At 41.2% G+C, this 15,590-nt stretch overlaps 1 protein-coding gene across 2 annotated transcripts in view; it reads left to right on the forward strand.

Annotated features, from left to right (window-relative positions):
• XPO6 (exportin 6) overlaps positions 1-15,590 on the forward strand; it is a 104,260-nt gene that overhangs the window by 60,229 nt on the left and 28,441 nt on the right. For both annotated transcript variants that reach the window (XM_057747769.1, XM_057747768.1), the window contains 4 exons: positions 2,429-2,538; positions 9,801-9,909; positions 11,278-11,370; positions 12,508-12,577. In XM_057747769.1, the coding sequence (XP_057603752.1) occupies positions 2,429-2,538; positions 9,801-9,909; positions 11,278-11,370; positions 12,508-12,577 (382 nt within the window). The remainder of the gene's footprint in view (positions 1-2,428; positions 2,539-9,800; positions 9,910-11,277; positions 11,371-12,507; positions 12,578-15,590) is intronic.

Genomic DNA, 15,590 nt, shown 5'->3' on the forward strand with positions numbered 1-15,590 from the left:
ATGTGAAAATGTGTCTTTTCTCTTGTTTAGAGGGTTATTCTCAATGTACTTTGCCTTTTTTTCCCTACAATTCATGGAAATATTAGTACTGGTCAACATATTTTTAAAGAATAGTAATAAGACAAAGATGGTGGTAGTATCGTCCTTCAACCATTTCCTCTCTTCTGTTTCTTTTCCTGCGTTTTTTTCTTTCACCTAAGTGTCCTGCCGCAGTCCCTCCAGCGGCTAGTGCTCACCGGGTGTTTGCCTCCACCACTGATGAGCCCCTGAGGTGTCTGTATAAGCGTATGTTTTCCGTCTTCCTGCTCTTTCTCTTGCTGTATCATCGCTAGTTCCTTCTTGGTTTTGCAGTTTCCATTTTGACCCTTGTTCCTAAAACATGCCTGAGATAGTGTGGCGTAGGGGGAAGGTTCTGGACCGGGGGATTCTTAAGATCTGCAGTCTAGTTCTGGTTTTGTTCCTTATCTTGTCACCTTGTGCAGGTGACGTTACTTCTGAGCCTTGGTTTCATTATCTGTAAAACGAGAAGAAAAACAGCTCTCTGCTTTCCAGGACTATTGTGAAGATCAAATAGACCAATGCAAGTGAAAACAAACCACTTGGAGAGAAGAGTAGTATCATTAGTTTCTTAAAGGAACGTGCCAGGTTCTTTATTGACTTACCAGCTCTGGAATCTGAAGAGTAAATCTGAGTATGGGTACATTTTAAAAATGGGTCCATAAGGGCTCTGCAAAGTTGTATGACTCCAAAAGTGCAATCAGCCTATCGCTTTTATGACCTTCGCAGTCTGCACTCAGAGCAATTGTCAAAGGCCAGACTGTGGGCAGCGTATAAGACCTCACACTGGGGCCTGTAGAGATGGATGTGAATGGTGGTGTTTCAGGTCCTACAAAGGGTATATGTGCTCAGCATTTTTTCCAGCCTTGAGCCATGTAGTAAATTCTGGATTCAAAGACATGACAAAGATGTGTATAATTGTAAAGTACTTTGACATAGCCATAACACTTGGATTTATGTGGTGGTTTTTCTCAAAAGCACCTCCACATGCATCTGATCAGTTATATTATTTGGTGAGCGAGCTGGTAGGTATTTATTTTCAAACCAAGGAAGGGCGACTGGGTGACTTCCTTACTGGAAGCACAGCAAACCGAAGCTGGGACAAGACTGCATCTCCTCGCTGCAAGTCGAGTGCCTGTCCACAAGCTACCCATATTGTTTCCACACAGCTTATTAATTGTTTTTTCTGTTTATTCTTCTGGTTCATTTCGTGTTCTGAGGATGGCCCTGCCAGTGGTCCTGATTGAGCTGTAGCAGTCCAGTTCCAGGGCTGCCCTGTGGGTTGTGAGTGGAGTCTGCCACATTTTTTAAGTTTATAGTTCTTCTGTCTCAGACTCAGCCTGGGTACACCACCACTGTCATTGGTAGTTATCCCTTGGACAAATTTCATACCTGCCCTTGTAAACTTTTGGATTTCCTTGGATCAGAAATGGAAGGAAACTGACCCAAGAAGATGATGGTATTAGTTCTTTCCATATCTAATCCTGCCACCAAATATGTGGTTGGACGAAGTAATCACAAGTAAAGCCAAAGAATTCTTTTAGGTAGCAAGAATTTGAGTGGCTATATAAGGGATTGGGAGGGGTGGGGCACAGGTGAAACTGAGTATGTATGAGAAGGACTAGATATTGGGGAATATAGTGGCTGGATTTTGAAATAGAATCTCAAGGCTCTTGAGAAGGTTGATCAGTGCAGTGGTCCAGGCTCTAGGACCCTACAAAGGTTTGCTCTTCTCTCCTCACTTTGTCCTTATCAACACCTGGTGAGAGGTTGCTGTTAGCCTGTGTACACTTGTACTTTGCAGATTGAGCTAAAGCCTGGGGTCAGACTTAACAAGCTCATTTTCAGTCTTTTTTTTGGAAGATTGCAGATGTTACTTCCCTAATGTTCAAATGTGTAAACTTGTCATTTTGAAGCCACTGAAACTTAGTTTTGGTTTTGTAATAGTATGTAGAAAGAGCATTGGCTGGGGGTGAAGGGACCTGCTCCTACCCCGACCTTGAATATATCTCTGGATCTCAATTTCCTTTTCTCAGAAACAGATTTGAATTGGATGATCTGTAAGAGCTCTCTGCGTCACAGTCTCAGATTTTAAGATAGCTGTTCGCTTGGCTTATTTTGTAAATTGGTTTGCCCTGCATAGTACAGTGTCTCCTTAATGATGTGTTCCATGGTACCCTTGTCTTGTTAGGTTCTTCAGGGCTCAATCATGAAGACCGAATAAAAGACAGCAACTGTGCTTCCCAAGATGCCAAGGGAACTTAGGCTTTTATGGTTATAGCATTCTGGTGGAAGTAAACACTGGTGGGTGTGTTTCTAAGGAGTAGTTGCATTAAGTAACTTCATTGTCTGGATTTCTTTTGCACCATAGCCTACTCATGAAGGTTACTTCTCTTGTTTGGATATCTGGACGCTCTTTTTGGACTATCTGACAAGTAAAATTAAAAGCCGTCTGGGAGACAAGGAAGCAGTTCTCAACAGGTAAACCGCAGAAACGTTGGTAACGAGAAATAGACATTTTTGTCACTTTTTCTTGTGGCCTAAAGAGGCAACCATGCAGTCAGATCTCTTTAGTGAGGTTGAATCATGTAAGCTGTTTAGGTAGTAATGCCACTGAGCGTTTTCTTCTTTTTTCCCCTTAAATATTTCATTTTTTAAAAACATTTTTCTGATTTAAAAAGTAATATGTATTGTTAATTTCTTAGGTATGATAATACTTTTATGGTCCCCCTCCTCCCCTCATGGCCCTTATTTTAGAAATACAAGCTGAAGTATTTATTGGATGAAATGATGTGATATCTGGATTTGCCTTAAAATAATCCCTGGGGATAGAGGGAAAGTGAGTTGGCCATGTGTTGATAATTGATGTTGAACTTATTTGATAGGAACTTGGGGTTCATTTTATCCTCCCTCCCTTTGTAAGTGCTTGAAAATTTCCCAAATAAAATAGCAAATACTTGGCAGGGAAAGAAAAACTATTTTAAAAACTAGCAAAGATAGAAAAATATAAAGAAGATAGGTTATCTATAATCCCACAATCCAGAGATAATCATTTTGTACTTCTTACTTTATTTTAAAAAACAGAAAATGGGGAAATGTTTTTTTCCCAACATGTTTCTCAAGCCTATTTTTCTTGTTTGCAGGCAGAAGGTATGTTTCCTGTACACTGTGGTCGTTATATATCCAATTATTTGAAGCTAATATATCTAGAACGCTCGGCACATTACAAATGCTCAGTAAATAGTATTAGTGGTTGATGGTGGAGAGAGTGAATGCCCCTTCCCCAGAAATGTGCCAAATGGAGGTGGTGAGAAGTCCGCGCATCTGGAGAGAGTTGGGCTGAACCTCTAAAACCTTTTCATTGCTGAGGTTTTATGAGTTTTTAAAATTCTAAACAGTATTTGCATTCCAAGTTTAAGCATTTGCACTCATTCCCAAAACTATTTTTGTGATTGCAAAATAGCTTCCAGCTTGTTACGTTGTCAGGTCACATGTGGTTATGGGTAGTATATTTGTGTATCGGAAACCTTCTTGCACAACAGTAGATCCTGTTTTTGGTGAATTTGCCAACTGTGAGTAATTGTGTTGTTGAATGAGATTCTTCAAAGAAAAGGCACTTCCGCCAAATTCTCTTTCTTGTAGGCTGAGCAGTCGCATCCTTTGATGCTGGGACTGTGCCTGATTTTGCTATATTTAAGTGGTAGATGTTCTGTCACATCTCTTAGGCTTGTTGGAAGAATAAACTGAGGAAATGATTAACATGAAAATGCTTTTTAAAGCACAGTGCAGTTGTGCTTTAGGTGTGGAGAATATGGTTCCATTGAGAAGACATGTACTTGTGCAGATTATTGCACCAATAGAAGGAGCAGTGGTGCAGTTTAAATTCCTTTTCTGCTTCATGGTAGCAGTGTTACTTTTGGTCAAGTTGTATGGTAATCACATTTCCTCTTACAGAATGAGCATACTAATACCTCTTTTGCAGAATGGCTAAGATTCAAGGAAATCATCTGTATAAAATACCTGGCACAATATCGATCACGTTAGGCACTCAATAAATGGACACGGTAATGACCACACAGTAATAATAAGCAATAGAAGATGTTGCTGTTGTTTGACTGAAGTGGTGACCATGGAGTTAAGTGACCGGGTCCCTGGACAGCAAAGGCCTTCAGACCACTTGAAGATGTTGTCCTGCCTGCCCAGGCATCTGTCATCTGTTGTCACAGTTGTCAGTGGTTCTGGCTGACCACTTTAGACACTGGGGGTGGGATGAATTGGGAGATTGGGATTGACATAGATCCACTATTGATACTATGTATAAAATAGATAACTAATGAGAACCTACTGTATAGCACAGGGAACTCTACTCAGTGCTCTGTGGTGAGCTAAATGAGAAGGAAATCCAAAAAAGAGGGGATATATGTATATGGATAGTTGAGTCACTTTGCTGTACAGTATAAATTAACACAATATCGTAAAGCAACTATACGCCAATTAAAAAAAAAACAACTAGGGATTTTTCTCATTGATCATTTGTTTATTATCCTAAATAAGGCTTTCTAATTTTTCATGACTTTTTTTTTTTAAACATACACGTGTAATACGTTTATGCCTTTAAAAACAACAACCCCCCCCCAAAACTTCAAAGGTGGTGTGTGGTTTATGCCGTTAAATGGTAACCATCATTTGGGGAACTACTTGTCAATCAGACACCCTCTAGTGGTCTAAGGTAGTAGATTACAAAGAAGAGTGTAGTCTGCTGAGGTGCGCAGAGAAACTAGTTGAACTTTAACATACATATTTTTGCTGTCACCTCTTATTTATATAAGCGTGTACTGAAAAAATTTCAAATGAAAGTTTTGAAAGTCTGGCAACCACTGCTCTAGGTTATATTAGAGATCCCAGTATATTAGAGATACACTGTTTTGCAGAAGCAGCTGATAAAGAGCACTGGCTACAGATAATTACCACATTCATTTTAATGAAGAGCATGTAAATGCAATCAGATATTTTTCATCTGATAAAATATATCTGAAAGAAGCTGGGGGGCTTTTTTGGCTTGAGCCAGAATTTCAGAAGCAACTGATCTTGCAGGAAGTAGTCAAGAATGTTTTCTTGGTATCTTAAATGGGAAACGTAGGTGTGGTTAAGTCACAGAGACAGCATTCAGTTCCTGTCCCTTGTGGTTTAAAGGTTTTGCATCATTCATCACAACAGAGTGGTAGGCATTGTAGGCTACGAATTTAGAAGCACAAATGTACATGGATTTATTTTTGGTCCTAGGAGCTTGGAAATGGGAGCTCTGCATGTTCCTTGTTCAGCACAAGAGTTTCTCGATCAGAGCTGGTGGGAACTTAGAGAATTTGAGTCCCAATGTTAATGGAATAAATGTTCTGTAGCATACCCAGCTAAACAAAATTGCTGGGGCGGGGGGGGGGTGGTTCACTGTCCAGGTTTGCCATTTTGAATCGGTGGTGTGGGAAGACCTAGATTTCAGTCTCCTTTTCTCCTCTTTGTACTTTGGGACAGGTACAAATGGTTGTTCCTACTTTTACAAGTTGTCGAGCAAATTAAATGAACTAGTGTGTGTAAAGTACCTTGGCTGAGAGTAGGTGTTCAGTAAATAACTATTGGTTCTCGTCCCTTTTCTCTCTCTCTCTCTCACTCCCTTCTCCCTTGTCAATGTGAAGGGAGACACCTGTGTAGAAACTTGCTTTTACAGGAAGATGAGGAAACCTGAAGTGAGTTAAGCAACCTGAAGTTATTGAGTTGTGTCCTATGAACCCACCCCTTTGTCACGAGAGTACTGGCAAGTGCTGGCCACAGACCTGCCAGGGATTCTGGGTGACGTTAGACTGGACTGTAAACAAATGTGTGTAAGCGTGAGAAAAATTGCTGCCCTTTTTTTCTGAGTGGTTTTTCTGCTTAATAAAGAGGAAGTGCCATTGTGACACATGACATTTTAATAGTTAATAAAAGGTATTAACTAGGTTTATATCAGGGCTCCAGTAGCTTTCTAGCTCTTGCTGCAAGAAATTCATGCCATTGACTGCCCCAGAGAGCAAGTGAATGGGATCTTAGTTGTTTCATTGAGTTGAAAAAGCTATCTAGGATTATGCGTCAGTGCTTTGTAGTTATCTGACTTATAGTTTTGTTTATTTATTGCCTTTGTGTTTATTCATCGTTTGTTCTCTTGTTCTTTCATTCATCGTATGTTTACTAAGCACCTACTGTGTAGTCGCCTTAACATGTATAATTTTATTTAACTCTCAGAAGAAGTTGGGGTGCTTTTGGAATCACATTTGTGGCTTGAGCCGCACAAGTCTGTAGGTTTATTTCCATTGTATATTTACGCATTTTATTCTGTAAGTTTCCCTCTGAGCACAGTTTTAGCTTTTATCTATCAGATTTTAATATGTTGTAGTTTCCTTTTCATTCAATTTAAAATATCTTGTAATTTCTCTTGAGTTCCTCTTTGTTGTTTAATTTCCTAATATTTGGGGATTTTTCCATATGTCTTCTTGTTTTTGTTTTCTAGTTTATTATAATCTGTAAACATATTTTGTGATTATGGTGCTTTTCATTTTGTTAAGGTTTGTTTTATGACCTAGTCTTCTCGGTGATTGTTTACTGTGCAGTTGAAAAGAGTGCTTCATTCTGCTGTTGTTGGGTGGGGTGTTCTAGATATGTCACTTAGGTTAGGTTGGTTGATAGATAGTGTTCTACATGTTTTCTTTATCTAGTTTGTTCTATCAGTTACTGAGAGAGGTGAATTCTCTCAAAAGTATAATTGTTGATTTTCCTACATCTCCTTTCAGTTCTATCATTTTTTGCTTCATTTATTTTGAGACTGTTGTTAATTTCACACAAGTTTACCTCTTCACTGTATCTCTTGAGTGTTTGACTGTATCTTTTTATTTGAGTTTTCTAAGTGGTTGCTCTATATCTTAAAATACATATATATTTAACTTTTCAAGTTAACATATTACCACTTCAAGTGTGATGTAGAATCCTCACCACTATACAGATCCTTTGCCTTCCTTTCTTTGTATTGAGGTTGCCATATATTTTATATCTGTGTACACTGAAAACCCCATCAGACAAAGTTCTATTTTTATTTCATCCAGCATTCATATTTTAAAGATCTGAAGAGAAACAACAGGGAAACAATCTGTTGTATTTACCCAGAGATTTGCCAATTTTCTTGCTTTCCCTTCATTCTTGAAGTTCCAGGTTTCTTTCTCATTATCATTTACCTTCTATATTAATCAGCTTGGGCTGCCATAACAAAATACCACTGGCTGAGTGGCTTAAACAACAGAAGTTAATTTTCTCCTACTTCCGGAGACTGGAAGTCATGGGTCAGGGTGCTGGCAGGTTTGGTTTCTTGTGAGGGCTCTCTCCCTGGCTTGCAGATGCTGCCTTCCCTCTCTGTTGTCACATGGCCTCTTTTCTGTGCAAGAATGGGGAGCAGGGAGAGAGTGAGCACACCCATACTTCTTCGTGTCTCCTCCTCTTCTTCATAGGGCATAAGGCCTGTGCCACCCTTACGATCTCACTTAACTTTTATAGGCCTTATCTCCAAATACAGTCACACTGAGAGTTAGGGCTTCAACATATGAATTTTGAGTGGACACAGTTCAGTCCAAAACACCTTCCAGCTGAAGAATGTCATGGGAGGATGGTTGTAGTGGCTGCTTTAAAAATCTTCGTAATTCCAGCACCTGTGTGATCTGTGACAACCTGTTGATTGTCTTTCCCTTGACAAATGTTCAGCGTCTCCCTTTTCTTCATAAGTCGTTTAGTATTTTGGGTGTCTTCTACCAGCCTTAGGCATGGCTTCCATCTGCGTGGTCCTTTATGGTCAAAGATGGATGCTGAGTCTCTAGACATCACACCCATGATTCAGACAGCAGGAATAAGAGGGAGAGGTTAGACAAAAGAAGCTTTCCCGGATGTCCCACCAAATGTCTTCTTTTCACATGTCCTTGACCACTGAGACAACACAGATGATAACTGTGGGAAGCAGCTCCACCTCTAGGGCTGGGGGCACACAGGAAAGAGGTGTTGGGGTCATTGAAATCTCAAATGTCAGAGGGACGGCCTCCATGCAGCTAGAGCTCAGATCTCTGGGGAGAGGGTATCACCCAGCTGCCACAGGAGCTCAGAGGAGTGGCCCCAGGGAGCTGGGACTTAATCCTTTGAGGAGACGATATACCCTGGCTGCTGCTAGCACCCTCGGGAGTGCATGATGGGGCTGGTTTGGGGACTGTGGAAGCTGGAATCAATTATTGCTGCCAGGTGACTGTTGTTGGGGTGGCACTGGCGAGGATAGCAAGCCCTCAGGAAGGATGGGGTCACTTCGCCCCTCCTTCTGCCTTCCGGTTTTCCTCCGGTGCCCCTAACAGGCTGAAGAGAAATGTGCTTTGTGTAGCCTGAGTCCCAGCATCACAGACTGTGGAGAGTGGACTGGCGCTAAGAGCCGAATAAACAACATGGGTGGTTTGCTTTGTAACACGAGCCCTGAACTTCTCTTAGAAACATTTCAGGACAGACAAGCATTTAGGCTGCTTGATTTTTTTCTTGAAAATTAGTGGTTTGTTGACCCTTGTTGGTAGCAACTGTTGCATACAACTTTGGTATCTTCTGAGTTAGGTTCTTATCACATGTGGGAAGTATCCAAGCCTAGGGCTCCAAATGTTTCTTTTAGAAATTATTCTTAGACATAGATCAAAGGGTCAGGGTTTCCCTAGGCTTTTTCCATCTCTTCTTTTAGGTTTTAAGTGTTCTTGAAAGTTGACTAGAACTTAGGTTTTCCAGAGTGGGTGGTGCAGGCTCCAAGCCTGTTGGTGGTTTATGTGTAGAGAGAAGAACAGGAGATGTTGTGTTAAGGAGCCCTAGGTTCAAGCCAGCTAGCTCTGTGACCTTGGGCAGTTTATTTAACTTCTGTTACTTGTAGTTTCCTCATCAGAAAAGTACCAGTGATACCACCTATCTCTCATAGTTGTTAAAAGGACTGAATCATTGAATTAATAGATATTTATATATAGTACTTACAATTCTCAGGGCAACCACTGAGCAAAAAACTTAAAATATATATGGTAAAAGAAATGGCAAGGGAATTAAAATAGTGCACTAGAAAATATCTGTTTAACACAAAAGGAGGCAGAACTGGAGGAATGGAGGAACAAAAGATATAACATAGAGAAAATAAATGGCAGACTGGCAGAAGTAAGGCCTTCCTTATTGGTAATTACATTAAATGTAAAGGGTTAACTTCTCCAGATAAAAAGCAAAGATTGGCAAAATGGATTAAAAAACATGATCCAACTACATGTTGTTTACAAGAGACTCACTTGAATTTTAGACACAAATAGGTTTAAAGTAAAAAGATAGAAAAAAATATTCCATGCAGACAATAACCAAAAGAGAGCAAGGGGTAGCTATACTAATATCAGACAGAATAGACTTTCAGACAAAAATTGCTGCAAAGAAGGACATTATATAATGATAAAAGTTTAAATCCATCAAGAAGGTGCCTGGAACATAGTTAAATAAACACCCCTGCTACTGTTTCACTCTCACATAGTGCTTGCCAAACCGTAAACTAAGTTTATTTAGACGCTTCTTGTGTATGGTGATCCAACACAGATACCATTCCCTTCTCAGAGCAGGAGGCCTTTTTGAAATCCTAGGCTATAAGCCTGCTTTCATCTGACGTTGAATTTCTCCCTGCCACATAGGTACGAAGACGCCCTAGTTCTCTTGCTCACGGAGGTGTTGAATCGAATCCAGTTCAGATACAACCAGGCCCAATTGGAGGAGTTGGATGACGAGACTCTGGATGACGATGTAAGCGGCACACCCTAATTGACCTCAATCATTGTCATGCTGTGGTATGAATTGAAAATGGAGACTTGGAACCCGTAGCCCTTTGTTTTGGAGGCTATTTTTAAGTCAGAGTGGTCTTCTGGTTTAAGTTACGCATTTGAAATTTGTATCCTACTGGTCTCTTTGGGTTCATTAACCGTAAAAAGAAGTTTTACAGGCATTTACCTCTGTGGACCAGAGATATAAGTAGAGAAACCATATGTACAGTGAAAAGTGGTTTAGTATTTCCTATTTCCCCTGCCTTGCACCCACACTCTGAGCAACAAATAAAAGCTAGCTGGATGCTGGTGGAAACAGTTAAAGAGATACTTAACTGATAAGACTAGAATGAAAGGACATCTCTTTTGACTACATGTATTTTATAAACTGATATCTCTTAAAATCAATCTTGAATTTGTTGATGCTGGTGTGCCCAGCAGTGGTAAGGAAAATGTCTTTAAGAACACAACTCCGGTGCTCCTTTTTCTTAAGCACCATGCGTTTCAAAAATTTCAGGTCACTGGTATGTCTCTCAAAATAACAGCCACTGTGGTGTGGTCAAGACCTTGAGGGTAGCCATATTTGGGTTAGAAATAGCCTTGTACTTGGAACCAGATGGCCTGGATTTGAATCTCTGCAGCCTTGGGTAGGAAGGAGATGGAGGTCTGGTCACTGAATTTCTCTGAGCTTTAATTTCTTCATCTCCCCGAAGGGGGAGGATATGCCTGAACTGACCTGTGTTGACAGTTACATGTGGGTAGCACACGTGGATGTACTGGCCACGTGCCTTTTGGATATTAGGTGCTTGGTTATATTTTAGCCTGGGACAGCTTGTTAAACAGACTTTGATTCAGGAGGTCTTGGGTAGGGGCACAGAATTTGCATTTCTGACAAACCACCAGGAGATGCGGATGCTGCCGGTCTGTAGACCGTACTTTGCGTGGCACTGGTGTGGTCAGTTATGCTTAAATGCGCTTAGTAATGGGCTGTCTCAGAAGGTGGTAATGAATGACCAATTCCTGTAGTTGGGATGATGCAAAGGGGACTCGAGCATTTCACAAGTGGCTTTTAAAAATCTCTCATTCCTCTCACTATAGAGAAAAGTAGGTCATTCTGTGTGGATCATTTGCTTTTTAAGGAAATAGCTTCTTGTGAAATTAATTCATTGGATTAAAAAAATTTTTTTTTAGCTTGGCCTTTTAAAAGTACCAGATAACCTGGTTCCATCATTTGCTGTTTCTTCACATATTTCTGTCTGAGAGTGGACTTGAAGTTGAGGACAGGTTGGCAGAGAAGATGATGAGACTCTGCCTGTCTGGGAGAGCTGATCCTTCTGTGTTTGCCCCACAGCAGCAGACAGAGTGGCAGCGGTACTTACGCCAGAGCTTGGAGGTAGTGGCCAAAGTGATGGAGCTCCTTCCCACACACGCCTTCTCAACACTGGTAACTCACCCCTTGGAGGGGAACGAAGAGCCTAATTATTTCCCTGCACATAGCATGAGTAGTAAGGCTTTTTTGCTCACCAGTATTATAAAATGTATGTATTTTAAACAGAATAATAATTACCATAACCGACCTTCAAATTTAAAAATGTTAACATTTCCCCCCAGATATTTTAAAATCAGCTTTTGAAAGCTCTGTTTTTCTTTCCTAAACTCTTGGGTGTAATGTAAATTTTATTAATACTTTTCATCAGTAGCTCAGAAGTGGCTAAACCAAGTGGAAGATTTATTTATAAAAATTACATTGTTGAAAAATTAGGCTTTGTAAAGCTCACTGTTGGCAAATTATTTGCTGGGCACTCTCTGTCTCTTTATGTGCTTAGAATCCTTAGTCATAAGGACTGATTTCATTTACTAAGTGGTGTTTGTTATTTGAGGAGATTTCATTAATTCCATCTCTTCTCTAAAGGCAAGACAATTTATTGGGCTCAGCTTTGCATTGCACAGCCCAGCTATATCTTGTGTTCTCTTATGGAAAGTGCCATTTGATTTTGCCATCTGCCTTTCTTAGGGACCTGTCGCATTAATGTCTTAATTTTATCTTAATGGTGAGTTAGCTGCTTTAGAAAGAAAAGGTAGAGCTCTGGTTATGAAGGTCCTGTCTGCTAAATGAGTAAGGCAAACTGACTCCAAATAATTTGGCAGCCTTTTCACTGTACCATGCACTTTAATAAGGCATATCTGCTATTTCTTTCAAAGGCCGGGTTTTTCTTGGACTTGAAGGGAGGTAGGCCCTGTCTCAGAGCTCTAGAAGGTGTAGATCATTTGGGGGCTTGATGTCCTCTTTTAAGAACATAGTAGTCATATCCAGCACCCAGTGCTTTGTTTAGAGAAATTATCAAACTGGTGTGTTATTTTCTTTCTTATCCCAAATGTTAACTGGTGGTTTCAATTGTAGAAATTGCCGGGGGTGGGAAGCACTGAAGGGCTCCATCTCTTCTTAGCCACATATAAAGGTTCCCAGAGAAAAGTTTTTTATCCTGCTCCTCCCTCCATAGGTACTTTTTCAATGTTGAAATGCTGTTACGATTCCCATTTATGGTTTTTTTTTTTTTAATCTTTGTTTCTTTATTTTCAGTTCCCAGTTCTTCAGGACAATTTAGAAGTTTATCTGGGGTTACAGCAGTTTATAGTTACTTCAGGGTCAGGTAAACTGGCTTTTATTTTCTAATTTAACATTCAGAAAAAATTGGACTAATATTTAATTACTGCTTTCTTTGTTGTCAGAATATGATTTCTCCACTGCCCCCTCCCTGCTGCTTCCTCTCTCTCCGTTTCTAAACAGGGAAAATTAAAAAAAAAAAAATCATGATTAAAAAGGAGCTGTGGGGGAGGTAAAAGATGAGGCTGTGACAGGATATTCCAAAGAGGTGTTTCAGTGAGAGAAAAGAAGCTAATTTGGAACAAGGAGGTAGGACTTTTTAAAAACCCTTAGCAATTAGACTATTTCTCTGTGTCCTTTAAACCAGGTAGTACGCTAGAAAAAAATGGCTTTAGACTTTCCTGCGATGGGTTCGTTCTTCTCTGGCCTTTAGAATCAGGAGGGCATGGGAGCAGCTCTGCAGCAGGCGAACTGGTAGAGCAGATACTGGGGGTTGTTAGCTCTTCTTTGTCAATAGCCCTGACTGAAGCCAGTTGGGAAGGGTTTGGCCTGCCGTTTGCATGTTTTACCAGCCTTGGGGTTTAGGGTTAACATTTTTTGGTTATTTTCTTAATAATAATAATAATAGCTTCTATTTGTAGAACATGCATTGCATGCCAGGCACCATATTATTTGCTTATGTTATTTAATTCTCTCTACTGTCCTGTGAGGTGTAAATACTAATAATAGTTCTCCTGTTTTACAGAAGAGGTAATTAATGTTCCGAGTTGTTAGTTTGCCCAAGGTCACATGGCGTGTTGGTGCTAGTTCCAAAATGGTATGATAGGGAATGATAAAAAGTTGAATGAACCAAAGTGTGACATTCATTCTGCCAGCTGCAAACACCAGAAACTTAACGTTGTGCTTGCAAACACACCTGCTTGCAAACACACATGCACACGTGCGCACGCACACACACACAGTCATTTCACACTGCTCTTCCTCACAGTTTTCCTTACAGGAGGTATGCCTGGCGCTGGCTGGCCACCCCTCTCTCGTGTAACTCTGTTGTTCAGCCTGGCACGGAGCTACCCAGGGTACAGCCCATCGCCTGGAGGAGCTTGTTATTTGTGGCAGAGCCTCCCCGAGAGGCTCTTTCTGAGGCTGCCCTTCTTGGTGGCCTGTGACGGCTTGTTTCCATGACTATATTAGCTTCTAAATAATCCACTGGGCCCCAGGAGGTTAACAGGACTTGGCATGCCCCAACTTTAGGCCCTGGTTGTATAGATAGGGTAAGCACAGCTTATGCAGAACTTTAAAAAGACCGCTTTTCAAAGCAAATGCGCCTGGAAAATATGCTGTCAACATTAAGGAAAGTTGTTTCACTGTGTGCAGATGCTACAGATGTTTCCAGAATCCATTCTCGGGAAAAATCATACTGTGGCGGTCTCTCCCCCAGGGCCACTATTCAGATTAGAATATACTCCGGACCCTAAAGGCATTCTCGATCTTAAAAAAAAAAATTGAACATGTACTCATTTCCCCTAAAGTCAGTGTTAAACTGACTTTTTTACATTACACTGAGGTGGTCTTCAGGTGAAAATCTGCAGTGATTCCTAAGACCTTTTTCTGAGACATAACCGGTAACTTCTCAGAGCTTCTCATCTGAGAAGGATAATCTGATTGATTTTTCCCTAAATATCATATGCCTGCTCGCATTACAGCCCATTTACTGGCAATTTCACCACGCACTTGGCTCTTCCAGGTCATTTCTAAACCTCATCCCTAGTGCTGATCCTTGGTGCATATACTCCAGGGGCAGAACCTCTCAGGCCAGAGAAATACTTATTTCCTGTTTTAAAATGAGCCCTCTTATCCATGATGGAGCAAAAGCCAAGTTTCCAATGCAAAGGCTGTTAAAAAATGGAAACTCTGAGTACGCTTTGTTCCTTGGTTCCTGTGGCCGTTTACCCCTCACATAACCTCCGTGCTACATCAGTCAGTCTTACTGCCTCTTACCAGAAACCACGTTCTCTTTCCTTGATGGGTCCTGGCCCATTCCTTTCGTTTGCATTTCCCTCTCTCTGGCCTGAATTCTAGAGCCTGGGAGACGGGAGCCTTACTCTTTGCTCTGCTTCTGCTGCTCCTCCTGCTTCTGCCTCCTCAGTCAGGTCCATGGCGGAACATACCGTCCCTGTGGCTCGTCAGTCGCTGTGCCTCCCTTACCCCTGGGAGTCCTCCTTTGCCCTCGCTGTCTGTCTGTCCCGCCATTTGTGGTTTGAGAAGTCCTCTCATCAGTTGTTGTGCCCCTCTTGCTGCATGTGTGTCCTTATATGGCCCTCCGGTATCCATTTTCCAGGTGTCTGGCTTCTGCCACTCCTCTCTGAGATCTTCCCTCATTGGGGCAATATTTCTGCTCTAGGCAGCCCTGTTAATTTTTCTGTTTAGCCGTGCAGACTTCCCTGCCTAAGAGATTGTTCCATCTACAATATATAGATTTTTGGACTTAAATTCTTTGTTCTGCTTAGGTTCATTTATGATTTGTTTGTTCTCTCAGAGTGGAACACCTTAAATGCTAATTTTTATACCTTTATCTCCCATTACCCACCCCCCCCCAAAAGAAAAAAAAAAGAGAGAGAGAGACTGAATTATATTTAACATTAAGATGTTTATTTCCAGGGCAGTGATTTGCCAGTGAACTGTTCTTTGGACGCAGCTTAGAGTACATCTAGATAGCTGCAGGGTGACTTGGTGTATGGAAGATAGGACTTTAGTGTGGCCATGATATTTTCCATCTCTGAAACCTATACGTAGCAGTGTTCTCCCCTGCAGGCTCCACTTCGTGGATGTTCTGTGCTGTTGATGGGAGGAGGGAAGCAACTAAGCTTTAGCCAAACAGAAGAAAATGTGGGTTGATCTGAACAGCTTTTCACAGTGGGAACTCTAGCCTGCCCCCTCAGATTGAGGTGTGGTACCTTGCATGATTTTTTGGTGGTGGTAGTATGAGGTTTCCAGGCCAGGGGGCAGGGGCTGGAGACTGATTTGGGGTGCCTGCTGCCTATGTGTCTGTCTGCCTGGCA

The sequence above is a fragment of the Hippopotamus amphibius genome, chromosome 9 (assembly GCF_030028045.1).
Source record: "Hippopotamus amphibius kiboko isolate mHipAmp2 chromosome 9, mHipAmp2.hap2, whole genome shotgun sequence".
NCBI lineage: Eukaryota > Metazoa > Chordata > Mammalia > Artiodactyla > Hippopotamidae > Hippopotamus > Hippopotamus amphibius.